The following is a 27,012-nucleotide window of genomic DNA, read 5'->3' on the forward strand; positions in this document are numbered from 1 at the left end:
TTAATCAACATTATCAATTCTATCAATTAATCAACACCATCTGACCAATCCGATTTGAGTTCAACAGGACGGTGGCAGAAATACTTTTAACAATTCATTCATTCTTTTTCAGTGAATGGTCTACATACTTCTCAGAAATCGTGTTACGTGAGTTATTCTGAGTTTAGCTGGCTCCTCTGCGTGTGTGCATTTTCAGGCCTCTGAGCTGACACTGGAGCAGATGAAGGTGTGTTGCTTTGTTTTCATCCTCTCTCTCTCTCTGTGCCCTCAGGGCTGTCTTCTCTCTGCCTGCGTGAAACCTACTGAAACGTCCCCTAATTAGTTTTGCCACTGTTTCATCCCTGTGTTTGAGAGTTGATCTGAGGATTTCTCTCTCTGTGTCCCCCTTTTTTCTCCATCTCTCTACACACGGACCCATTCAAAGTGAAATTTACAACTTAATCAATACTATAAATGTGTTTTATAGAGGCATGGTTTTTAACTCCCACGATCTTACTGGCGATAAAGGAACTATCAACTACCAATAGTAGGCAATAATTGCAAAATCACAGTCAAAAGGAGCTGGAAGAATTTGATTGACCATTGCTATTATGCTGAACTGAATCACCTGCATTTCTCTGGCACATTGGGAGTGGATAAAGGTCCCCTCGAGCTACAACTGCAAATGAACCCTTTGTTCAGGACTCTCTGCAGGAAGAAAAAAAAAAGCAACTGATTGGAAAGCAGATAGCTCTGATCAATAAGAGGTGCACTTTCCCACTTTTCTCCCTGGCCCTCTTTCATATCTCCATGCTTTCTTCCGTCCATAAGGGGTCAGGTTGGGGGTATATGTGTCTGTTAGGGCACTGTTGAGTGGAGGGGAAGGGGGTAACTATGTGGTGGTGTAGGCGGTCTCGAGCCCCTTTATCAATCAGGATTTTAATTATACACATCCCAGCCGACAGCTAGATTAGAAACCAATCGACACTATCGGCCACAAAATCTAATTACTGTTTATTGACAGATAAGGCCAGGCCCCCTTCACTTTCCCAAATAAGATAAACCTTCTATTTTGCCTCTCTTCCACGCTCAGAGGCCACCATGCTTACTGTCCATGAAAGACTTCATAATGAGTAGCTTGTTAGTGCTGATTAAATAGTTTTAACACCAGGCGCTACTTATAGATCAAACACAGCTTGGATACAGCATTAAATGCATCTTAAACAAACAGTTGGTAATTACTCAGTCAAGCTTTTTAGCACAACATTAAAGAAACCAACTTGGGATACATGCCAGTACATCACAGGGCATCATATGCACACACACATTCACACTTACAGTAGGGGCAATTTAAAGTCACCAATCCACCTACCAGCGTGTTTTTTGGCAGGTGGGAGGAAACCGGTGAACCCAGAGGAAACCAAGGCATGGAAAAACATGTAAAAGAGCAAAAGACAGCAAAAGCAGTCAGACTTTTCCCTAATGATAGCTATACGATATCCTAAATGAGTCCCGTCCTACACATTAGCAGAACTATTTTCTCTTCTTTATTTTCTAAGGTGATTAGAGCATGTTACCTGTGACCACACATGCAAGCAAACACATTAATTGTGCCTAACACATGACATACTGATGTATACTGAGGGAGGCCCATGCACCACAGTGTGTCATTAATGTGTCATACATTAATGAGAGTTGAGTGTATTGAAACTCTTATGAAGTTATGGGGATTTTAATCAGATTGTTTGAAAACTCCAGTCTCTGGTGAACATCAGTGTCATTACGCCGTCATTACGATCATTCAAAAATAGAGTGTATAGCAGAATAATATTGCCCATGTTGCCAGTTTAATTGCAGTTGAGTTGAAAACTCCTTTTTTTATTTTTATTTTAGAGTATTTATGAACAGTTGGCCTGTGGATGCTTCATGGTGTCCTAACACTCGGTGTCTCCAAGTGCCAAGACTCTCTACAGACTTCTGTAATTAACTTACACTCTGTTTACTTCAGTGTATTACTTGACGCTTCACTGTTTTTTTTTTGTTTGTTTGTTTGTTTTGTTTTATTTAAAGCTGTGAATGTTCCTCCGGTAAATCTGCCTTAAATAATTGGATTATTGTCCTTTCATTTGGCTGCGTGGTAATGGCTCAATGATAAACATTGCAGTGTATGGATTTCCTGTCAGATCCCATGAAGTAGACGTCCTCATTTCGCCTTGGAACCCCACCTCTTGTGTGAAACAGCCTCATTTCAGAATAGAGACAGAGAATGATAGACAGTGAGGGAGAGAAAATGAAATAAGAAAAAGAGAGGATCAAGGATGTATAAAGGAGGAGGAGGTTATGTGCCATAGCTGCACTGCATATCTACTCCAAAGTCCATTCAAAGATTTCAAAAACCACTTAGAGTCTGCTGTCCATTTTTGTTAACCAAGTAACTCTACAGGATGAGGTGAAGTGAAGCTAGATACCACCATGGAGCAAGCCCGGTGAGCTTGAGCGTCTTCCAAATGAAATTTGGAGATGGGTTGAGAGGAGTGGACAGAGGAATGATTTTAGAGGAGAGCCTGGTTCTGATTCAGTTTGAGCACTGCAGAGAAAAATGCTTGGGTTTTGAATTATGCAATGTTCAAAGGGGCAAGTTTAGATGAATGCCTGAGTCCTTTTGATCTGAGAACATATTTTACCTGTCTATCCACTCCAAATATGAGTGACTTTAACTCGGTTTGCCATCATGCCGTAATTCATTTAGGGAGCAGCTTACAACCGCAGAGGGAAAAAAATAGCTAGATACTCCTTTATAAATAAGTCCCATACAAAACCTCTCCAAATGTTGTGTGTGTAGTCTTCAGTCAAAAATGAGTCAGTGAGAATAATGTTATTATTAATGATGTTATAAAAACAAAATGTCCTTAACTGAGAGAGCAAATTTTTGCTGTTATTAATATTACAATCTGTCTAACAATTGCTTGTATTTTCTCATTTGTAAATCGCTTTGGTTAAAAGCATCTGCTAAATGAATAAATTACTAGGATCTCACTCCATAACCTATCACTATTGATATACACCTAGTAATTATAGATAATTTTCTATAAAGATGTGTCGTTTAAGGGCAGCACAGTTCAATCCTGAGCTTGGGATTCTGTCTGTGTGGAGTTCCAGTGCATGTTCTCCTTCGTGTCCGTGTAGGTTTCCTCTGGGTTCTCCAGTTTCCTCCCCGTCTGAAAACATATCAGAAGGTGGGTTGGTTATGCTAAAATTGTCCCTAGGTGTGAAGGAATGTGTGAATGTGTTTGTGCCCTGAAATGGACTGGTGTCATATTCAGGGTGTGTTCCCACTTCACATCCAGTCTTCCTGGGATAGGCTCTGTATCCATAGCAATCCTGACCAGGATAAAGCGGTTATTGAAGATGATGCTGTGCAGTTTACATGGAGGCTAAATACACTCTGAGAACTAAAGGTAGGGGAGGGTCACTGGGGACTTTTGGGATCTTTGATACCTTCAGCATGTATATTATACCTGGGAATGTCAGTGAGAAGGAAAATTACATCTTATATCTGAGTGTGTACTACTACTACTACTACTACTACTACTAACAACAGTAATAACAATTATTATTATTAACATTATCATTTCAACATGAACATGAAAATCAAATAAAAATGTAAATGCCTGTTAAATCACTCCTTTATTTCTTAGCACAATCACAAATCCTCGCTTTATGTAAATCCAAACACTGGGTTTGGGGCGTTTTAATTAGAAAGCTACAAATATAAGAGATTGCATTCATAAATAAACGAACTCCTTCTTGATTCTTGTGAAATAGTGCTCCCTCTAGTGGAGCTCAACAAATGATTCACTTGGATTCTGGGACGCTTTTTGATCAGTTTATAATCTGTTTTATCCACATGGTGGCTTTTAATGAAATCGTTTGTAATGATAATAATAATAATATATCTTCTTTGGGTCAGTCTGCCAAGTGAGCTGAGTGTAATTCATGCGACTGCACTTGGAGAAAAAGAAACAAGTGCATTATAAAATAACGATAATAAATATATTAGGTAAAACAAACAAACAAACAAACAAACAAATAAACAAAACAGCTCCTTGGGTAAATGTAAAAGTAGAATAAGAAACACACACACAAAATATATATATTATTATTATTATTTACTCCTGATGATATAAATACAGATCACTGTGGAATTGAATCCTGCGCGCGCGCGCACTTTACCTCCGAAGTGTTTTCTGTCACCAACTGGTAACTTTCTACACGGAAAACTGAGCCTCCTGACATTTTAAACGAAATGAATTTTTATTCCACTTCGTAGTGAAGAAGTCCCGAAGTTTAGACCAGTGATACACGACACCGTTGCCAAACTCTTAGCTCACCTGGCCTCAGACGCGACGCTAACAGTTATCTCGTAATTTATTCATCGACGGCGGTGTCAAAGCCCGCTCTTTCCCCCCCAGAACTACGACATGGTTTAAGATTGGCACAGCCTGTCATCCTGTCTACTCTAATTTCCTTTTCCTCTTGGTAAAACTACACGAAGGACGAACGAAACTATTAGTAAAAAAAAAGAAGAAAGAAGGGAAACGGATTTTTGTAGGAGAAAGTAGCGGCACGCGCTCGAACTTGAAGTAAATACTGAAGGTTAGTGTTTAGTTTCAACTACTGGAGCAATTAAGGTGTGAGAAAAGTGTGTGTGTGTGTGCGTGAGCGCGCTGGGATGCAGTGAGTCGGAGCTGGAGGAGGGGTACACACACACACACACACACACACACAGACACACACACTTGTACAGCACGAGGAGTCAGTTTGAAAAGGTAAGAGCAGCCTTGGACAGGACGAAGACATCTCTCTTTCACTCACACCTGAATGGGGAACTCGAAAATGGCCTATATGTGGGAGAAGGTAGAGTAATTTCCCTCCACCTTTCTCTTCTTTTCTCTCGGTGTATTTTGTTAAGTCGTTTATCAAACCGGTTTCTTAGTATTATTATTTTTTAAGGTGCGTTTTTTTTTGTTGTTGTTGTTTGAATTGAATTAGATTCGCTTGGCAGTTCGTGCGCGCGCACAGCCGCGGTGACGCGCAGCGAAAAGTTTTGTAGTTGTGCAGATCTGAGAAAACACACCTTATTCTCTTTAGAGTGCACTGTAGAGGATTCTGCACACATGTTACACCTCTTCTTCAACTGTACTGGCTTAATGTCCAAACGAGTAAGTCTAGGAGGTGATGAGAAGTCATAATGCACTTAATACACCAATTATCACTCATAATGCAGTTAATATTCTCATAATGCAGTTAATATTCTCATAATGCAGTTAATATTCTCATAATGCACTGTACCGGGGTTTCCTAAGAGAATAGGAGGCAGGGTACAATTTCGGACACGAGGCTTGTAATTAAGTGTCTAATTTAATTCACAGAAACAGTCTTAATGCTTATTTATTTTTTAATTCAATGATTCTTGAAGGGTTTTTAAAATATGCGCGTCACGTGCGTATGACGTAGAAAATGTAAACGTGAGAGGAACGGAAATGACGCTATCTATATCTAAATATCTGATTAGAAATAAAATAAGGCGCGTTAATGATCAGTGTCATGTCACATCAAGCAGGGCAATGATCTCTCTCTCTCTCTCTCTCTCTCTCTCTCTCTCTCTCTCTCCCTCTCTCTCTCTCTCCCTCTCTTACTCACTCACTCTCCCCCCTCTCTCTCCCTCACTCTTTCTTCCACTCACTCTCTCTCTCCCACACTCCCTCTCTCCCTGTCTCTTAATCACTCTCTCTCCCTCACTCTCTCTCTCCCACACTTTCTCTCTCTCTCCCACACTCTCTCTCTCCCTCTCTCTTAATCACTCTCTCTCACTCTCTCTCTCTCTCCCACACTCTCTCTCTCCCTCTCTCTTAATCACTCCCTCTCACTCTCTCTCTCTCTCCCACACTTTCTCTCTCCCTCTCTCTCCCACTCTCTCACTCTCTCTCTCTCCCTCTCTCACTCACTCTCTCTCTCCCACACACACTCTCTCTCTCTCCCTCTCTCTCTCACTCTCTCACTCACTCTCTCTCTCCCTCTGTCTCCCTCTCTTTCCCACTCTCTCTCTCCCTCTCTCTCTCCCACACTCCCTCTCCCTCCCACTCTCTCTCTCTCCCTCTCTCACTCACTCTCTCTCCCTCTCTCATTCACTCTCTCTCTCTCTCTCTCTCTCTCCCTCCCTCTCTCTTTCTCTTTCCCTCTCTCACTCACTCACTAATAGTAGTCTACATAAGTTACCTTACTTGCATGGGACCTCAGGTATAGTTGTGATGTAGCATTTGTCCATGATCATTTAAGAGCACAAAGGAAGAGGAATAGATTTGAGCCTGAATGTGACTGTACACTGACCCCTGTCTGCTCCCTCCTCCGCGTTCTGTCTCCTCACCTCACCAGGAAACTCCAGTGCACTCCATGGCTAAATGTCTCTGGTTAGTGGCTTGGCCTGTGTAGCGTTACACAACTGACCTGATTTTATATTGTACAGAGCAACACAGTAAACACTTTGCCGTGACATCTCTTACACCGAAACAGTTCGTCATCCCATTTCTAGATCTGGACATTCTTGATTTTCAGTTGATTGTTTTATATTCAGTACATTACATAATGTTTTCTTAAAATTCAGGATTAAGTCTTGACTAAATTCGTATAGTGTTCCAACAAATAAGAACAGATCAATCACAGTACAGTGCAGCAAAAAGCTGATTAAATACACAAAGTTGCAGTTAGTTTAATCTTCTCTATGAAAATAAACTTTTCCTCTTTTTTTTTTTTTTTTTTTTGAAAATTCTGTAATTTTCCACACATTATTCAGTATGTACTGGGCATGGCATGAAATTTTCCTGCATTTGGATTTCTGTCAGATTTCACCAAAATCTTCTCACTAAATCAGGGATCAGTCAACACAAAACGATCTGTAATGCCGTCGAAATGCAATTTATCTCTTAATTTATGACTGACAAAATTAGTGCGTAGTCTCGAGGACGTGTGTAAGGCAGACTGTATAAAAAAAATGCATGAGACAGCGCTTTTTTTTTTTTTTTTTTTTTTGTTCAGGATCCCAAACGCCTGCCACTTAATAAGCATTCCAGACGTATTCTTCCCTCCCCTTTAACCAAATCATGCGGATTAAAATCTCGGATGAATGACCTTTAATCCCATGTTTTGCAATTAAATGACAGAATTTCTGAAACATCAGTCACCTACTCCATATGACCCACAGTGTTGATGGATTTAAAAATAGCACAAATTTCAGGGGTTTTATTAGCAATTTGACATGCATGTTGGAACACACACACACACACACACACACACATAGAAAATAAGAAGACATGTGAGAGTACCGCACTGTAGATGTGTTAGTATTCTGTGCAGATTTGCGAATGTTTACAGCAAATGTCTGCTCCAATAATTTTCTCTGCTTACATGTAATCCTTTGAATTCGAATGTTTGATTTGGGTGCTGTTTCATATTCTCAGACGATGTTAAAGACTTTGAGTTACACTGTGTTCATATTTTTGATTCCAAACTATCGTACGCTTCAAACTAGCTGTGATGTCCACCCAAATAAGTGGTGTTTTTTTTTTTAATGCAAAGTACATTCGAAGGCCTGCGGTAGAGCATTAATGGGGCCTGTGATGATCAATAGGGATTGCATGATGCTTTCGTATTGATTATGGAAACGTGAGCAGTTGAATAGGAGTGGACTGGTTTCTCTTAAGGTTATGCTGAACCGTCTAATAACATGACAGCGACCCCCAACCCCTACCCCCCCTCTCCAGAGCTTTCTGGTATATTCCAGTAGAAAGCGAGCACAGAGAAATAGAAAGCACGTAGCACTTTAGTCGTTAGGACGATCGTGAAATAGACAGACGAACCGTTTCTGAACTTGTCGAGCATGCCTTGGTCACGACAAATGCTTTATAGGATTTATTCGGTTTGGTTTTGTGGGACGCAGACAGTTACATCTGTTCATATTACCCACTGGCTTTGCCAAAGCTCCTTTTTGGATGATACGGTGTGCCGTTGCTTTTATAAAATGGGATACAGTAACATGGAGACGCTCATCAACTGTGAAATGGTATCTGCATTCCCTGCATAGTTCCAAGGCTTGATCAACAGTGAGACACTGGTGTTTTTGAAGCCGCGGGACACTGAAGACAGGCGAGGATTTTCTGCCGCCTTAGAAGCTGATGGGTGTCCAGTTTGAATTATTACTCGAAACATTTCTCACACTCGCTCTGAAACTTCCACAAGATAGTCACTGTATCATGGTGTGCATGAAAAACTTCACACACGCTCTGATTTATGGCCAGAGCTGAAATACACTGATTATCGATTTGGTAGTTGTTGTTTTTTTTTTTTTTTTTTTTTTTTTTTGTGTGTGTGTGTGTGTGTGTGTGTTCCACCAACCAGTCTGTGGATTTTTATTTTTATTTTTATTTTTAAATGACCAGTTTTCTACTTTACTTCTTTTGGTCAAATTCAGAAATGAATATTGAAATAAGTAGAAAGAAATGACGCTACAGGCAAATCCACACTACACTATAAACGACATTTAAACACCAGTAACAAAATATAACCGTCAATACAAAAATAGATCGAATATACAGAGTTGCTTTTCAGTTATAAACTATAAATCTTTGGTTAAATGTGCGGCGAAATAAACAACAACAACAACAACAACAGCAGCAATATTTATATTTAATATTTACTATGTAAGTGAACAGTACGTGTTTTTTCTTATTACAGGGAACAGCAGTGCTTTTGTTCAGCCTGGCCATCGTATTAAAACTAGCCTTAATTGTATTTCAACATAAATGAACTTTATAGTGCTAAACAAAATATGTGTAGAAATGTGAAAATCATTATTCATTTTTTTTTTTTTTGGAATTTCAAAAGTTCAAAAAATGTGTGTGTTTGACCGAGCTAACACTTAAGAAATGTTATTTGTGTTCAGGGTTAAGTTTAGCATTCATTTGTAATCATACATTAGCTTATGACTTGATGCAAGTGTGTAGCAGGCTATGTGATTGTCTGTGTGGGCATTTAAGACACCCCCGCCCCCCCTCCCCTCCCCTCCCGGCTCTTCTCCCCACCCCCTCCCATGTGTTCCACCAGCACTCTCTGTCGCTTTAAGTCCTGCCCCCCCGGAGCCAGCCAACAGCAGCTGTTCCATATTCATCAAGCCCTTCAGTCTTAAAGAGCCCTATCCCGAGCATGGAAAGAGTCATTTCTCTCTCTCGCTCTCTCACAGCCACTCCATCTTACTGCTCTCTCCCACCTCTGCTGCTGCCTCTCTCACTCTCTCACTCACCCTCTCTCTCTCTCTCTCTCTCTCTCTCGCCCCCACCTTTAGCTCTCCCCCCCATCCCCCCCCCCTTCCACTATCTCACATCCTCATCCACACACAGACACATACACACGTGCACACACACTACTAACTAACACACACACGTGCCCTCACCCACAGGCACACACACTTGTACCTGTGCAGACTGGGGGGTGCCGTGCTGCTGGGCGCTTCTTCTTCTTCTTCTTCTTCTTCTTCTTCTTCTTCTTTTTTTTGCCTTTTTTTCTGAAGGTGTCCGTCTCTCCTGTTTTTTTTCGGGGGGGGGGGGGAGGGAGAAGTAGGTGTCACTTGTTTCCTCTTTCCTCCTTTTCTGCTTCCTGGAATGCTAAAACTGGACTGATGGACGTTTCAGAACTTTGCATCCCCGATCCTCTCAGCTATCATAACCAGTAGGTGCATCTTTCCTCTCTTTCATTTCTGCTCTGTGTTAACCCAGCTCACTCACTGCATTTCCTTTACCTCTCGTTTTATTTCTCAGCTTTCCGTCAACTTTGTCAAAGTATTTGTTTGGGAACAACTTTTTACTGTTCATGTAGAGGCTTTATACTTTTATCACACACACACACAGACACACACGTATTCTGGGGTAAATGAGGCTTGAAGACATTATTAACTACAGGAGAGCAGGTGCTCTGAGCTCGTTCTGTGTAGGACGCAAAGAAATCCGTCTCCTGAAAGCCGGGTTGTTAGCTGTGTGTGTGTGTGTGTGTGTGTGTGTGGCACTCTTTGCACATTGCATTAAGTGCGTAGCCAATCAATTAGAGGCTCCTTAATGTGATTTCCTTTTATTTGTGTGTACGTGTGTGAATGTGTAAGTGTATGTGTATCCAAAAGAAAAAGGAAGAAAACAATTCTGAAGGTACTTGTTCATGCAGGACAAAAGGAGTGAGTAAAGAAGCCGGGAAGCGGCGCTTCGATTCGCGCCTGCTGTTAAAGACATGGGAATTAAAGGAAAGAGGCGAGGTTAAACAGATCCCATGGAGATAGGCTCGGCTGGGATTATTTGTTGGTGGAGAGGGAGAGAGGAAAGGATGATAGCGGGGAGATGGGCTCGCTGCGGTGCCGCTCAGGACACGCTCTCCCACTCACACACTCTCACACGCTCACGTCTGTCCCGCTACGCGCTCCTTAAACTTCTGCTTTTAAACCCCCAGTGCGTTCTCAGTTCTCATTCCCATACACTTTTAATATCATTTAAGCATTTCATCATTTGTTTGTAGTTTTTCTTCTGCACATGTTTGTTTGTTTATTTATTTTAAGGGGTAGGGGGAGTCTTATTTTTAAAGTATTCGCTTGACCTTTTCTGTTAAAACACTTAATACCCGAATCAATTCAATCAGACTTATATAAATACCTACATATAAATATTAACTAGCGTTCTCTTCCCACCTCTCCTCGTGCGATATTTTCTCGCCACTTACAGCCGTCAGAAGTGAATTTATTTCTGTATTTCTGTGCTCACCAAGTAATCTCTACATGTCCAGATATATATCATGTTGAAAGAACAATCATAAGCCATATCGGAAGCGCACATAATTTAAGACGATAACTCTTTTCATGCTAAAAATCCAATCAGCCAAATGCGTGTGTTGTTGTGGCCGGATTATCATAAAATGATACACACCGTGGCAGCTTGAAAGATTGATATGATCGAAAAGAATAATGGCAAGGGGCGCAGCTGAATGAATCTTTTTTTGTTGTTGTTGTTGTTGCTTTCTGCGACGTGTAGGATTACAGAGACACGGAAGGAATGGAATGAAACAGGGTTAAATTGACAGTGCTGTGCTGCAGGATGGTGTGTGTGTGTGTGCGTGCGTGTGTGTGTTTTTGGGGAAGTGTGTTTGCCTGGCCGCTGACCACGCTGTGCCCCGGCCGAGCTCGTTAACTCCTTAGCCACGCATATTTTAATCTGCTTTGTAGCACTAAGCAGGATTAGAAAGGTTCAATAGAGCTCTTTTCTAGGTACACACAGGACAGCCTCGACTCAAACCTACACATTCACACACTTCATAAAATGACTCATAAAACTGAGAGCGTTCTGCATGTTAAAATGATAGAAAATATGTCCGAATGTGCACGTAGGTATAGTTTGGTATTGTGTCCCCCTATATGCCGGTGGAATACAGCATTATTATTATTTTTCGTATTTATACACACACACATATATATATATATATATATACACACACACACATATTTATATTTCATTAGTAAATATGTTAATTTGAATACAAATTAATGTTAATATTTAATGAATTTGTTATTTTAATATTTAATCCATATAATTTGGCATCTGCGTTTTTCAGAAGTGACGAGAGGAAAATGGTTCATTTGTATTTTTTTTTTTTTTTGCGGAAAAGCTGCATTGATTTTCAAAAAAGAAAAAAAAAAAATTAAATTAAATACACTGCATTTAAATGTAAATAAATATTTTTTCTTACTCCAGCATTCTATTTCAGCTATAATGTATCTACAACCTATATACACTTTATACTCTTTTACAATCTTATGTTGTCTGTCAGCTTTTTAAAAATAATATTAATATTGTCAATGTTAACTTGCTCAATGCATTTATTTTTAATGATGTCAATCGTGTTTTAATTGTATAACATGCTCACTAATACAGAGGGAAGAATTTATTTGAATTGTTAAACACACATTTGTAGCTGTCGTTTTTGCTACACGAAAGTGACTGGTAGAAGCTTCTTTCACATGCTGATCGTACATAAACACACACACACACACACACACACACACACACACACACACATACACGTGTGTGTATTCACTGAAACTGTTACAGATAAAGCCGAACCACGGTCCATAATTTCGCGTCCCATTTGATAAAAATCGTGGCGTTGTAATATCGGCTTAGACGCACTCCAGTAAAGCGTTTAGTAATGCAGGATCGAGGTAGTGTGTAATCATTGGCTCATATGGACATTATTAAAACATTCATTATTAAAAAATCACATGCAAAAGTTCAGGGAAATAGTGAAGGGAATTTTTTGTACAAGAAGAGGAGAACATTTGAACTAATTATAAATATTACATTTAGGTTTCTGTTCTATGCTAAATCAGTGAGGTAGCTCAACATCAAGCTTGTGTTTGGTGTGTGTGTGTGTGTGTGTGTGTGTGTGTGAAGCCTGTGAGTTCTTTTAGGGGTAAAATTAATTAATTTAAACGCTTTTGTTTGGTAATAATATGCCTTTTGTGTGTAGATAAGGTTTTTAGATGCCCATGTCTGACATTGTTCCAAAGTACACCTCAAAGTGATTTATTCCTATATTCAGTGTTGTTCAGTTTATATTATACACCTCAAAACGGTTTATTTCTTTATTCAGTATTGTTCAGTTTATATTATACACCTCAAAGCGATTTATTCCTATATTCAGTGTTGTTATATTTATATTATACACCTCAAAGTGATTTATTTCTATTTCAGTGTTGTTATATTTATATTATACACCTCAAAGTGATTTATTCCTATATTCAGTGTTGTTATATTTATATTATACACCTCAAAGTGATTTATTTCTTTATTCAGTGTTGTTATATTTATATTATACACCTCAAAGTGATTTATTCCTATATTCAGTGTTGTTATATTTATATTATACACCTCAAAGCGATTTATTCCTATATTCAGTGTTGTTATATTTATATTATACACCTCAAAGTGATTTATTTCTATTTCAGTGTTGTTATATTTATATTATACACCTCAAAGTGATTTATTCCTTTATTCAGTGTTGTTATATTTATATTATACACCTCAAAGTGATTTATTCCTTTATTCAGTGTTGTTATATTTCTATCATGTCCTACTGCTATAATAGAAAAAGTAAAAACTAGAAAAACTGAAAAATACTAACTAATTGTAAAATTGGGGGAAAAAACGAATCATTTACTTTGTAGGAGATTCCGATGAGGAATAATAGAGTAATTGTTTCAGTTTAGGTTTTGAAATATATAATCATCTTTAAATTGTCTAATAAATGGTGTTTAACTGCAGAGATTGATCTCCACTGAAACGCTGTCGTTCAGCGTGCGTGTGTTGAGTTGGCTGTTAGTGTGATCCTGGTGAATTCAGTATAGATCGTATACTGTACAGTGAGCCAGCAGTTGATTCACATGGATAACGTAAATAATACATTCATTAGTATCAGATGTAGAGATATCACCGAGGATTACGCGTGACATTGTTTAGAGCGGCGACGCCAACGAGCGTGAAATGTTTGCGGATCTGGTTTTCTGCTGAACGTAACAGTTGTGTTTGGCCCATGTGGGAATGGTGTTTGTCTGTCACGCTTATTTTTATAGGCTCTTCTTTGTTAAGTTTGCATGCCCGAGCGCAGGCAGCAGCTGGAGGGGACGTGTCTCTGTTTATTGCCCCTCTCGAGTTGTTGTGGCGCTTCTTTACCACTCCAAAATCTGGCAATATTGTGCCTTGTCACTTTGAGTTTTTCTTCGCTCTTAGCATTCACAGTGAGCAAGAATGAAAAGAGACAAGACTTTTCTTCTGTGTTCCTCACTTACTGACAAGCCTATCCTGTTTTCTCACTCACACCAGTCCCCCCCCCCCACCCCACACACACACACACACACACACACACACACAGACCCGTGTTAGTCTATCGCCGAATGACAGTCCGATTATGTATTTCTGTGGCGAACCTCCATAAGCACTCAATGATGAATTACACTTAAATTTGTTTGACTTCATTCCCGAGTTGGCGCATTGAATGCTTAAAATGCAACATCCCTTCCACTGCTTTTACTCTCTATTTTTTTTTCCCCCCCCAACCCTTCGGCTCCTTTTTTATCGTATTAGCTGTAGAGAAAACAAGGCAACGGAATTGTATTAGTGTATCTTAAGTTAAAAGCTGCTTGCTCTTTGACCAAGTGTTTCACTGCTATTGAGTTAATCAGATTTTTGCTGTCTGCGTGGAGATGCTATCGTGGCTAAGCAGAGCAGCCCCCCACTCCGACACTATCCAGATGGGATCGGCTTACGGTAATTTGGTTTCAGAATACATTACCCACACAGGCCTGTGGCTGCGCTCGACCTACCTTTCCTCTAAACCGAGGGGCTTGACGAGTCCAGGCCGCGTGCGTACGAGCCCAAAGCCTTCTGACTGACCTATAGCACAAACCTCTTTCTCACACACTGTACACTCTACACCCTCAGTGGAGTGCTGCTATGAAAGGACATCACAGACAAAATGACAATTGTTTAGTTTATTTTGTTTTGTTTTTTTTTAAAATGCATTGCTGTCACTCTGTTTCTAAACACATCTCCTTTGCCAACAGGGCCTCCTTGTCCCATTCTCTGGCCACTCAGAAGGAGCCCTCTCGCTTCTGGTAAGCCGTGCACAGCACGCTCATTCCTTGCACTGTAAATGAATTGACTTAGTGGTTGTGCACCCGTGTGGCCCACACGAGAGCTTCGCCTCCCCCCGAGGTGATTCGGGATGCGCTCTGTTTTGACCGTTGCACGCTTGCATTTTGTGTTGCGCATGCGAGTTTTTGTCTCTTACTCTCTCTCTCTCTCTCTCTCTCTCTGTCACACACACACACACACACACACAAGCGTTTTTATAGTTCTATGAAATTTATTTGCGAATTGATACAGCCAGTATTCATTTTCTCTCTTATCCATGGGCATCTCACGTCGGCGTGTATGCACGGAGGGTCAGTCGGTTATAACGTGACCTTGTTGAGCTTCTTCTGATCGAGAGCTCTGCAGTCTCACTCCCTCATTCAGCACTCTCACACCTTGCGGCAGCAACCAAAGAAGCCCTCGTCACCGTCCCCTCTCATTCTCTCGAAGGTTACCTTGGCATCCGAGCCTCGCTGTGACAGTGTGTTTAAAAATAAAGTGGGGTCCATTAGCGCGCTGAGGATAATGTCTGCCTGAGCTGGGGCCAGATCACAGCGCAGTCTGGGGGCCTCGCATCCGCCCGCCTCCACCCGCCCGCAAGCCACCGCTATCACTGACACCGTGCGTCAGCACATCTTCCTGTTGCTCCAACGCCAAGAGGGCAGTCACGATTCACACACACATTCTCACACACAGGGGGGAAGAAAAACAACCGTGTGAATGAGTTTAAAATAATGATGAGTCGAAAGGAGATTTAGAAATACTTTCTTCTCAAACGAATGGAATGGAAAATAAATTCCACGGCCTCCAAGATGAAACCGAATCAAATCTGACAACAGTCAGCGCCGCACGTACCGTACGTACCATTCAAAGTAAATACGGGTTTCACAGCAACAGTGCGGATCTGTGCAAACCCCTCTGCCTCTGTTTGCATAAGTGACACTGTCAATCCCACAGACATCATGAAAACGATCCTCACCCCGCTTTCTGATCCGCTCCCTAATTAAATGTTTATGGAGGGGAAAACGCCAAGTCCGCCAATTTACACTTTGCGAGGACGAGGGGGACGAACCACAACGTGCGTTGGGTGGCTATGCGAGCATTTATCAGAGAACGTTATTGGTATCGAACGCTCAGCCGTTTGAAGGTTATGTTTTCTGAGCAGTAATTGAAATGCAAAATAACATTAGGATCGATGGTTAGCTCTGTTTATTTATGAAATCAATATTGAAACGCTCCGTCACAATACAGGCTCTGATTCTTCCTGACAGCCAAACCGACTGCACATTGCACCCGGCCCCAGCAACACGGCCCGTAAAGCCCACACTATCCCGTCTCTTCACACACACGCACGCATAGAGACAGAGAGACGACAACAGAAGGAAAACTCTGCAGTGAAAGTTCACAGTGGTGTCAGTAGTGTAGTTCGTGACAGCGTGTCGGAAATGACTGAGAACGTGTAGACCGAAATCTCTTTTTTTTTTTTTTTGTGGTAGCTGTTACTTATCCATAAACTCCATTAATGTCATTACTACTGTACTGTACAAATGAATGCATACAGTGATGAATATCTATGCAACAGTGATGATGTACTGAGTCAGGATGTGTGGAAAGTTTTCGTTAGCCTTCATTTCATGATTCGAATTATTTTAGACATTTCTGCTTTGCTCCAAAGCCAGTCAAACCAGCTACAAGTCAAACGAATTTTCATCGTCCATATTGTCAGTTTCCGATAGACAGTTCCTCCATATATCTCGTATCGCGTTATTTCTCCAAGACTGGGGTGCACCATATAACATGGTAGCACGGTACACTGGACTACTGGATGTAAAGTGCGAGACGCGTGCAGAAAAATACCCGGGAAAATACTTACACGGAATAGCGCATGATAACTACGTTGCAGCAGAACAGAAATAATCGTATGAAAAATGAAGGGCTTAAGGAGATTTCCCACTAAGAATCTCAGTCTTCTAACTTTTCAAACGTCTAGAAAAGTTAACAAGTGTTGTTTGCTTTAGTTCAATGTCAGCGTGTTATCTCAACCATGTAAATCTTAGTCCATTATGCGGGTGCTTTTGTTCTTCTGGTGCCGATCTGCGAATGGCAAACAGTGAAGCAGAGTGTATTATAATGTAAATCTTATCCTACACCAGCTGTACTGCTCCTGCATCTGACGCGCGTCAGAGAGTGGAGTCACGCTGGGCACAGCACTGGAAACGTTTTGGCAAAGGCACTTGGGTGAAACGGCCAGCCAGCCTGAGCGAGGGAGTGAGCAAGTGAGCGAGTGAAGGAGTGAGTGAGTGAGAGTGAAGGTGTGAGTAAGCAAGTGAGTGAAGGAGTGAGTGAAGTAGTGAGTGAGGGACTGAAGGAGTGAGCGAGTGAGTAAGTGAAGGGGTGGGTGAGTGAGTGAAGGAGTGAGTGAGCAAGGAAGTGAGCGAGAGAGTGAGTGAGTGAAGGATTGAGTGATCGGGTGAGTGAGTGGAGGAGTGAGCGAGGGAGTGAGCGAGTGAGTGAGCAAGTGAGTGATTGAGGGAGTGAGTGAGTGAAGGAGTGAGTGAGCAAGCAAGGGTGTGAGCAAGTGAGTGAGTGAAATAGGGAGTGAGTGAGGGAGTGAGCTATCGAGGGAGTGAGGGAGGGAGTTTTCGAGCGAGTGAGGGAGGGAGGGAGTGAGCGAGCGAGTGAGGGAGTGAATGAGTGAGCATGCGAGTGAGTGAGTGATTGTGTTAGTGAGTGAGGAGTGAGTGAGTGATCGTGTGAGTGAGTGAAGGAATGAGTGAGGGAGCAAGTGAGGGAGTGAGTGAGTGAGTGATCGTGTGAGTGAGTGAAGGCGTGAGTGAGGGAGTGAGTGAGGTATCGTGTGAGGGAGTGAGTGAAGGAGTGAGTGTGTGAGGGAGTGAGTGAGTGGAGGAGTGAGCAAGCGAGTGAGTCAAGGAGTGTGTGTGCAAGTGAGTGAGTGAGTGAAGGAGAGAGTGAGCAAGCAAGGGAGTGAGTGAGGGAGTGAATGAGTGAGTGACTGAGGGAGCGAGGGAGGGAGGGAGCGATCAAGTGAATGAGTGAGGGGGTGAGTGAAGGAGTGAGCCAGTGGGTGAGAGAGTGAGTGAAGGAGTGAGTGAGGGAGGGAGGGAGTGAGCAAGTGAGGGAGGGAGTGAATGAGTGAGCGAGTGAGTGAGGGATGGAGTGAAAGAGTGGGCGAGTGAACGAGTGAGTGAGTGAATGAGTGAGGGAGTGAGTGAGGGAATTTGTGAATGAGTGAGGGAGTGAGTGAGGGAATGAGTGAGGGAGTGAGTGAGGGAGCAAGTGAATGAGTGAGGGAGGGAGCGAGGGTGGGAGGGAGTGAATGACCGAGTGAGGGAGTGAGTGAGTGAGGGAGTGAGGGAGTGAGTGAGTGAGGGAGTGAGCGAGGGAGGGAGTGAGGGAGTGAGGGAGGGAGTGAGCGAGTGAGTGAGGGAGTGAGTGAGTGAGGGAGTGAGTGAGGGAGTGAGTGAGGGAGGGAGTGAGTGAGTGAGGGAGGGAGTGAGTGAGTGAGCGAGTGAGTGAGGGAGTGAGTGAGGGAGTGAGTGAGGGAGTGAGTGAGGGAGGGAGTGAGGGAGGGAGGGAGTGAGTGAGGGAGTGAGTGAGGGAGGGAGGGAGTGAGTGAGGGAGTGAGTGAGGGAGTGAGTGAGGGAGGGAGTGAGGGAGGGAGGGAGGGAGTGAGGGAGTGAGTGAGGGAGGGAGGGAGTGAGTGAGGGAGTGAGTGAGGGAGGGAGGGAGTGAGTGAGGGAGTGAGTGAGGGAGTGAGTGAGGGAGGGAGTGAGTGAGGGAGTGAGTGAGGGAGTGAGCGAGTGAGTGAGGGAGGGAGGGAGGGAGTGAGTGAGGGAGTGAGTGAGGGAGGGAGGGAGTGAGGGAGGGAGGGAGTGAGTGAGGGAGTGAGTGAGGGAGTGAGGGAGTGAGTGAGGGAGGGAGGGAGTGAGTGAGTGAGGGAGGGAGGGAGTGAGTGAGGGAGTGAGTGAGGGAGTGAGCGAGTGAGTGAGTGAGGGAGTGAGCGAGGGAGTGAGCGAGTGAGTGAGGGAGGGAGGGAGTGAGTGAGGGAGGGAGTGAGTGAGTGAGGGAGGGAGGGAGTGAGTGAGGGAGTGAGTGAGGGAGTGAGCGAGTGAGTGAGTGAGGGAGTGAGCGAGTGAGTGAGGGAGGGAGGGAGGGAGTGAGTGAGGGAGTGAGTGAGGGAGGGAGTGAGTGAGGGAGGGAGTGAGGGAGTGAGTGAGTGAGTGAGGGAGTGAGTGAGGGAGGGAGGGAGTGAGCGAGTGAGTGAGGGAGGGAGTGAGTGAGTGAGTGAGGGAGGGAGGGAGTGAGTGAGGGAGTGAGTGAGGGAGTGAGTGAGGGAGTGAGTGAGGGAGTGAGTGAGGGAGTGAGTGAGGGAGTGAGCGAGTGAGTGAGGGAGGGAGGGAGGGAGTGAGTGAGGGAGTGAGTGAGGGAGGGAGTGAGTGAGGGAGGGAGTGAGGGAGTGAGTGAGTGAGTGAGGGAGTGAGTGAGGGAGTGAGTGAGGGAGGGAGGGAGTGAGTGAGGGAGTGAGTGAGGGAGTGAGTGAGGGAGTGAGTGAGGGAGTGAGTGAGGGAGTGAGTGAGGGAGTGATTGAGTGAGTGAGGGAGTGAGCGAGCGACTGCACGAGAGCTCTGGTTCACAGCAGCCCCGGCTGTAGTGGTCGTGTGTATTTGAGGTTCAGTAGCTACATTTCTGTTCCAGTGCTATGAGGAGATTTTTTGTTAAGGTTCAGATATCAGTGTGTCAGGACAGAGTGGAATTATGGGTATTGTCTGTCAACGAACTCTGTTGAGTTTATGTTTAAGTGTTTCGTTTGTTTAAGGCACAGCTTTCATTACAGTTAAAAGCATGAGAATTGAATATGTCGAGGGCCGGGAGATGCGAGAGTGTGATACGGAGGTATAGTTGAGTATAACAGTTGGAGTTGAGGTTGGTGTAAAATGTATATTTGTTGAGTAAATGTTGAGTAAAAATCCTATTCCTATTTTCTAGCATATCGCTAAATGAAATCGATCGGACAGGTCGATACACTTCAGGTCTTGCATTGTGATCTTTTTGCCATATCGTTCACTCCTACAGTGAGGTCAGAAGGTTCAGCGTGACGTCTCTCCTCACTGCGTAAACTGACGGAGATGTACGCCTGACATTTCTCTTAAACCGCTTCAGTTAAAACTGAAAATCAAAGAAGCTTCAGGCTAATTACGTTTGGCTGGAGTTTAGTTTTTGCGACGAGTATACAGTGTACACGTCACACAGTATCACAACACCCGAGTACGCCTTTACATAATATCCACGTGATATCCATGTGTACCACCACAAATCCTCCTTCAATAAAAACGATTTAATATAACGAAATGTTAGAAAACGCTGCTCTGTTGAGAGTTTCAGGATCGAATCGGAAGCTTTTATTTATTTATTTATTGTAATTATGCAGGATGTGTGACATCAGTGTCGGCGTGTAACGAGCAGCTTCTTCTCATGCAGTCATCATTGTGTTTTCCTTCAGCTGTGTTTCTTCATGACTGAGCATGACTGAGGGAAGGTGCAAATATTCCTACAGTTGATTGTTCAGTAATTGTCAGTCGCACCGGGGGGCGAGTCATGCGGACGCGCTCGTCCCTCCCGCAGTATACGTATGCGCGTTGCATTTTCCATCGGGCATTCCCTGTGATGAAGAGAGTAATTGATGACTACGGAGCGATGGGCTCTTTGTTCATAGCAGGCAGAGTTCCCCTCTAAACAAGGACAGCCTACAAGAGGAAGATTAATGAACTAATTTCATGCATCGTTCCTTGCTTCTATCTTCGTCTCTTTCCAGCTTATGCACTCAGATCTGTAATATACACATAATGGTGTGCCTTTATAATAATAATTCCATCTGTTGGGATGGGAAATGGATGGGCTCAGTGTTATGTACACATGCATTAACTCTCGAAGCGCCTCGCGTTCATTTAACGCGTGTTTAGTTTTCCTGAACCGACTGCGTTGGATGTTACATTTGATTAGGACATGAGGTTTCCTCGGTGTCCGACATGACAGAGTTCGGGTTTTTTTTTTTTTTTTTTTTTTTTTTGGCGTAGCTGGACGAGTTAGTTCGGAATGTCCAGCGTGCTTTTGTGCTTCTGTATCATCAGTCTGACGACGTCTGTCACAGCGTTCGGGAGTCAGATCAAGATCAGAAATGAGGTTGGCATATTTCCGAAGTCCGACATCGCCATCATGAACAGGGATTCATGATGGGAGTCAACAGGGAGTCAAATGGAAACGAAGAACAACTTCATATCAGAGCCCCATGCACCACCTGATTCTGATGTCCGTATGGTGAGCAATGTCGAAGCTGTTCATCTATCGAACAGACTTGTCTTTTTAATTTTATTATTATTATTATAACGTTTGTTTTTTTTCTTTAGTAAACTAAAGACACCCTGAACGATTCCTACAAAGGGACACCCACGTACTCATTTCACTCCATTTCAGAGGCCCGGGATATATTTGATGTCAGCTAATTATTTAGCAGGAAAAGCACCATTATACATAATTTATAGTATAAAACGGAGAAAAAAAAAGGGAGCGATTTAAAAAACCCTCCCTAGTGTGTGCCAGGCGAGGACTGAACTACTTTTTCCATATGATGAGCTGTTCAATTCAATAGGGAGCTTTACCACTGGGCTTGCACAGTTTCAGGTTAACCCATTCACTGCCGCAGAACGAACAGAGCTGTATATCCTGCACACACACTTTAGAAGATCCAGGTGCTCTGCATCGCACGTATGCACCATTAACAGTGTAAAGGTAAACAATTTGAGTCCTAATTGAATTAAACCCTGTACATAAAACTCACAGTCACAAACAGTGCAGTAAGAGTCACTTATTAGACCCGATTCGTTTATAGCTAATAACCCTGCGTACACTGTAAATAGCGAATAAAGCAAGGATTTGGCAACACGGACTGCTTAATAGAGCTTTATCTAGTGTTCTCATATTCTCGCTTTGGTTTGGTGTTACCTTCTTTGCTTTAATAACTAGTGTTTCTCTAAATGTGCAGCAATAAATGATTTATCCAATCACTGATCAGAACATTAGAGTCTCCGTAAAAGAGAGGTGTACAGTATGTGTGCAGTACAAAGCACTATTTTATTTACAGTGTAAACACCAGAGTACTCGACAGAACTGGGTTGCTCATTAAAAGATCATTAAAAGCATCAAACTATATGTAAATGGGACATCAAATAGACTTCAACTTCATCTAAGTATTCAGACATACATTTGTTACATACTTGACTAAAAACGTATTAAGGAGAAACTGGAAAGAATCTATAACGTGTAAAGAAAAATGAATTGGGTATCTTAAATAAAGCACTGTTAAGCTGTTAATGTTATTATGTTATATACACACTACTTATATACGCACACTTATTAGATATAAAGCAAAGTCGGATAGGTGACACGGATACTAAAGTGTTAGCATTTCCCGCCATGTGTGCAGTCGATGCAAGTCTCCCAGCTGATCAGCGACTTCAGCTATCTGCGGAATTGTCTACATGTCTCTCTTCTCATATGTGAAAAGGCTTACGTCAGTATACGGAGTGTTCCTGTGTGAAGACGAGTCCCTCGCACCGACCCCCTCCGCTCATAACAGGAAGGAAGGAAAAGATCAATAAATGCGATCTGCGTCTGGGCCGGGGCTATCAGACCAGGCAGGGGCAGCGAGCACGGCTAGGGCTCATGTTGTTGTCGTGAGTGAGCTCATAGTTTTATAAAGACTGCAGTGGAGAAGCCGGGCAGAGGGGCTAAATTTAATCCTGAGCTGCAGACGTGCGAGTTTAATTGCCGGGCTGCTGGGCCGGGCCAGTCCCCCTTGTGGTAACCCAGCACCAGCCGCCACTGCGAGCAGCCCACACGGACTATTGATCCACTGCCCTATCTCTCGTTCTTTTTTCTCTCATTCTCTCATTTGGCCTGCTCTGCTCCTCTCATCATCCAGATTATTCTCCACTTCTGCGGTGCGGCGTCTGCTCTTCCTATTTCAGTTTCTCTTTCAGTGTGTTCACCACTCACTCTCTCTCTCTCACTTATTCACTCTTCCTTTTTTTAAATTTTTTTTAAAAACATTTTATATATTTTATTGGCACCGTAAATGCTGTGTTTTAGGCTTTATAACAAAGAATTTTCTTTTCTCAATTCCTGTGTCTTGCAGTTTAGAAAATAATCATATGAACGAGCATTGATTTCATAGTGATGCTTTCAGTTTACACTTGCTTTTCTCTCTCTCTCCCTCTCTCTCTCTCTCTCTGTCTCTGTCTCTGTCTCAAACACACACACACACACACACACAATTTTAAAAATTGCCCCCTAGGTCTGGGCCCCAATACTCCCTTGGTAGCTGTTAACCCAAAGCATTTATGTGACTAGGCAGAGGCATTCTCCATATTTCTTAGCGGTCCTCACTGGACCAGTCTGGCTCGTACCTCAGCCTCCCCCCCCCCTCCCTCCCCTAGAGAATGCATTTCATCTAAAAAAAGCCCCATTTCATTTGCATGGTCTTGTGCTGAAACCAAATATTGTCTACACGCGCAGACACAATGACTAAATCACAAAACACACTTTGTTGTATTTGTCAAATACATTTCACTGTGAAAACCGAGATTCAGGCTCTTTACACTGTTTAGTAAATTTGCCCCTGCTGTAAATGTTGCCTCGCATCAGTGTGAGCTCCCTGCGCCACTCACCGCCTCCAGAGAAAAAAGGGCAACGTGGCAATGTGGCAGTTGCCCGCGAGGCTTGACTGTTGCCTGCGAGCCCAGAGGAGTGTGAGTGCCTGTCAGGAGTTAATTGAGTTCCTCCTCCAGTGGCTGCTCCCAGGCCAGACCCTTATCAGGCACATCGCCTGGGGTCCTCTGACTGATCCCCCTGCCTCCTCAGAGGGCCATCTGATAGCGCCCTGTCTGCAAAGGACTTCCCGCTCTAACTCTGTGTGTGTGTGTGTGTGTGTGTGTGTGAGAGAGAGAGAGAGAGACAGAGAGAGAAAGGAAGACAGAAAGAGCTCGCACTCTGGACTGCATTCTGCTCAGTTGATTGTGAAGGAATTGTGTTACAGAAAGCGCATGAAGAAATTCAGAATTCATTTGTGAATGTTTATATGCAGTGCATTAATTGTACCGAGGCGGATCTAGAGGCCATGCGTGGGCACTTTTTTCTGTAAGAGGTGTAAAGTTTGCCATGGCACAGTGAGGTTAGAGAAACAAGATGCCACTGAGGGTGAGAGACTCAGCATTCGTCCGTGGCCTACCGGAACACGGAGGGCACGGGATCATTAGAGCAGCTAATCTCCAGCGCCGCCGCCGTGGCACAATGACATTACAGCAGCTAAAATTCTGTTAGGACCGCCGCAAGGAATCAGATTAGCTTCAAACCGAACATTATGCTTTTGTGGCCACCACTCAGCATGAATTTTGATTGTGGGGGTACAGCGGATCAAAAGGGGGGAGGTGGAGGAAAAAAGGTCTTCGGTGTGGCACTCAGAGCATGGTACGGTAAAGCACAGGGAAGACTGAACTTTAAACATAAATGCTGGAATTCCTTTAAGGTGGATTTAATCTTTCGTGAAGCATTTTTGATTCGTTGTTTTTTTTTTTTTTTTCCTGCTTAAAACATGAATTAAGTTGAAAAGGTTTGGATTATTTAAGAAGCTGTGATATCAGTGGTGTGAGAATGGCACGTTGATCTAGAGCAATATTTTCTTTATGAACCCAGTGCTGGGAGTTAAAACATTTGCAATATCATGCAATTATGTTAAGTGTCACCTCCGCACTAACCCTTGACCTTTGAACCAAGCCCCCCTGAATTTGAGAAATAAAAACTAAATGGAAATGTCATGTATTCTGACATTTTTTTAAAAAAATATATAGCTTTTAATAGTGAACGTGTGAAAAGGTGCTCTCTCTCTCTCTCTCTCTCTCTCTCTCTCTCTCTCTCTCTCTCTCTCACACACACACACACACACAACTGTATTCAGAAACTGCTAAGTCAATGACGGATGAGATTTTTTGTATTATCGTTGAGAATTCTAAAAATGTGTGAAGCGTTTATATTTTTGAGTATATTTTTATATATATATATATTGTCTTAAAAAATACAGAATTAATTCTTTTTTTATTTCTTGTTTTAGTTTGAAACATTTTTTTGAATCTCACTATATGGAATCTCACTATATTGGCCCGAAAAACTCTTTTGAGTGCTCAGACAAAGGCCTTATTCTGCAAGGTCAACGGTTTTAACAGGAGGCAGTTTTTTTTTTTTTATTATTTTTTATTATTTATTTCAGCAGTTAACCTTTTTGCGAATTTCCAGAGGTGGTGGCAGCTGTGTCTGCGATGAATATACATGGTGGGCGAGAGAGAGAGAGAGAAAGACTTGCAATGATTTAATTTGACACAATGACCCTGTATTCGCAGACACGGGAAGCCGGGATGAGAAAGTAAGGGTGACCCCGTGACCGCAGGCCTTGAACCCTACAGTCACCCACACTTACAATTAAATCAGCCAGGGAGCGAGAGACTGACAGCCAAGGGACAGAAAAGGGATATAGGTTCCTTTTCTATCCAACAGCACATTCATTTCCTTTTCTCTTTCATGTCTTCAAAGCGCTGTGGTTTCTTTGCGTTTTCTTTGTTTATATATTGCCTGAGAGAAACACTATTGTTTTGCTGATGCTGGGGAATCCTGACAGTGACATGTACGCTCCTGTGTGTCAATATTTGCCATTAGTTAGCAGTATGCTAATTATGCTAATACACTAAAACAAAATGCTTGGGGTGTGGGCCTGCCACTCAAAAACTAACCCCAGCAAGTTGATTTGCATAAAGCTAAGTGAAGCTCAATTTCGATAATGTGAGCAAACACTGACCTTTCACCCCGCTGTCTGCACCTAATACTATCCTACAAATAACGTACGAGTAATCCGATGCAAATCGACCCTTTTCTTATTATGACAAGAATGAACATTTTTACTTCTGTGTGGCGTACATCTTTTTATTTTCATCAGTTAATCAGTAAACATGCAGCATTCGCTTGTGTTTAAACAACGCGCCACTTCTCTTAACCCAGGAAACACGTCGAATCTTTCACATCTCTGTGTTTCTGTTTACTTCCTCCTCGGCTTGAATTGTCCATTCCTCAGCCCGTGTAGTTCTTTGGCATGCTTACACTAAGGGTGGATTTTTTTTTTCTCTTCTCTTCTCTTCTATTTTTTTCTTTTCTTTAAAAAAAACCAAACATTTAATCTATAAGCATGCTGTCATTTGTCCCAGAATCCGAGCTCGATGATTAGATTACCGTGACAGGAAGTCTCTTAGAAAGGGAAATGTCTGGACAAGCTTGCACACACAAACACTGATGTTCTTTATAATATTCATAATATATATGTCCATTTCAAAGCTGCATGAAAGCATCTCTTTCTGTTGCAATTTCACTGTAGTGCATTTCTTTTTAGGCTTGAGTAATATAAAATGAAATACGCCTCCTTATCACTTTCTAGCGATGCCTGTGACAGTAAAGTCTCGTGTAGGTTTTATTAATATGTAGATCTGGACAATTCATTTGGAATATTGGAATTACAGATATTGCATTTTCTCTTTTTAAAAAAAAAAAATGTTCTTCTTCTCTCAGGCTGTTGAACAGGATGGCCGCTGAGGAGCGGCACCTGCCCTCCAGCTGTGGCTCATACATAAAGACAGAGCCGTCTAGTCCGTCTTCACTGGTGGACACGGCCAGCCACCCGAGTCCCGGGGCGCACTCCGACGCCAGCGGTGGCTACGGCAGTGCCATCCACAGCCACTCCAACGGCCTCGACTCTCCGCCCATGTTCACGCCGGCAGGTCCCCTCGGCGCAGCGGGCAGCGGCTGCCGCAAGCGCTATGACGACTGCTCCAGCACGTTGCTCGACGACTCGGGCCCAATCAAATGCGAGTACATGCTCAACTCCATCCCCAAACGGCTGTGTCTGGTATGCGGAGACATCGCTTCTGGCTATCACTATGGTGTGGCCTCCTGCGAGGCCTGCAAAGCCTTCTTCAAAAGGACCATACAAGGTACTGATATATCTATCTATCTATCTATCATCTATATATATCTATATATATCTATATATATATATATATATATATATATATATATATATATATAAAACATGCTATAGGCAGTACAGCCTTAAAATGAAATTGTTCTTATTTAAAATAATGAGCAG

The 27,012-nt window shown here is 42.8% G+C and overlaps 1 protein-coding gene across 7 annotated transcripts in view; it reads left to right on the forward strand.

The window, feature by feature from the left end:
* The first annotated feature begins 4,246 nt into the window (after window positions 1-4,246).
* The window catches only part of esrrb (estrogen-related receptor beta), a 61,154-nt gene continuing 38,388 nt past the window's right edge, over window positions 4,247-27,012 (forward strand). The window contains exons 1-3 of one of the 7 annotated variants that reach the window (XM_017475322.3): window positions 4,247-4,635; window positions 14,684-14,734; window positions 26,436-26,857. In XM_017475322.3, the coding sequence (XP_017330811.1) occupies window positions 26,449-26,857 (409 nt within the window). In that variant the 5' untranslated portion in view covers window positions 4,247-4,635; window positions 14,684-14,734; window positions 26,436-26,448. Of the gene's footprint in view, window positions 4,636-4,737; window positions 4,897-9,305; window positions 9,760-13,983; window positions 14,388-14,683; window positions 14,735-26,435; window positions 26,858-27,012 lie in introns of those variants that run through there. The other 6 variants (XM_017475327.3, XM_017475321.3, XM_017475320.3 and 3 more) reach the window with 6 other exon arrangements.

Source organism: Ictalurus punctatus, chromosome 9, assembly GCF_001660625.3.
Source record: "Ictalurus punctatus breed USDA103 chromosome 9, Coco_2.0, whole genome shotgun sequence".
In the NCBI taxonomy this organism is placed as follows: Eukaryota; Metazoa; Chordata; class Actinopteri; order Siluriformes; family Ictaluridae; genus Ictalurus; species Ictalurus punctatus.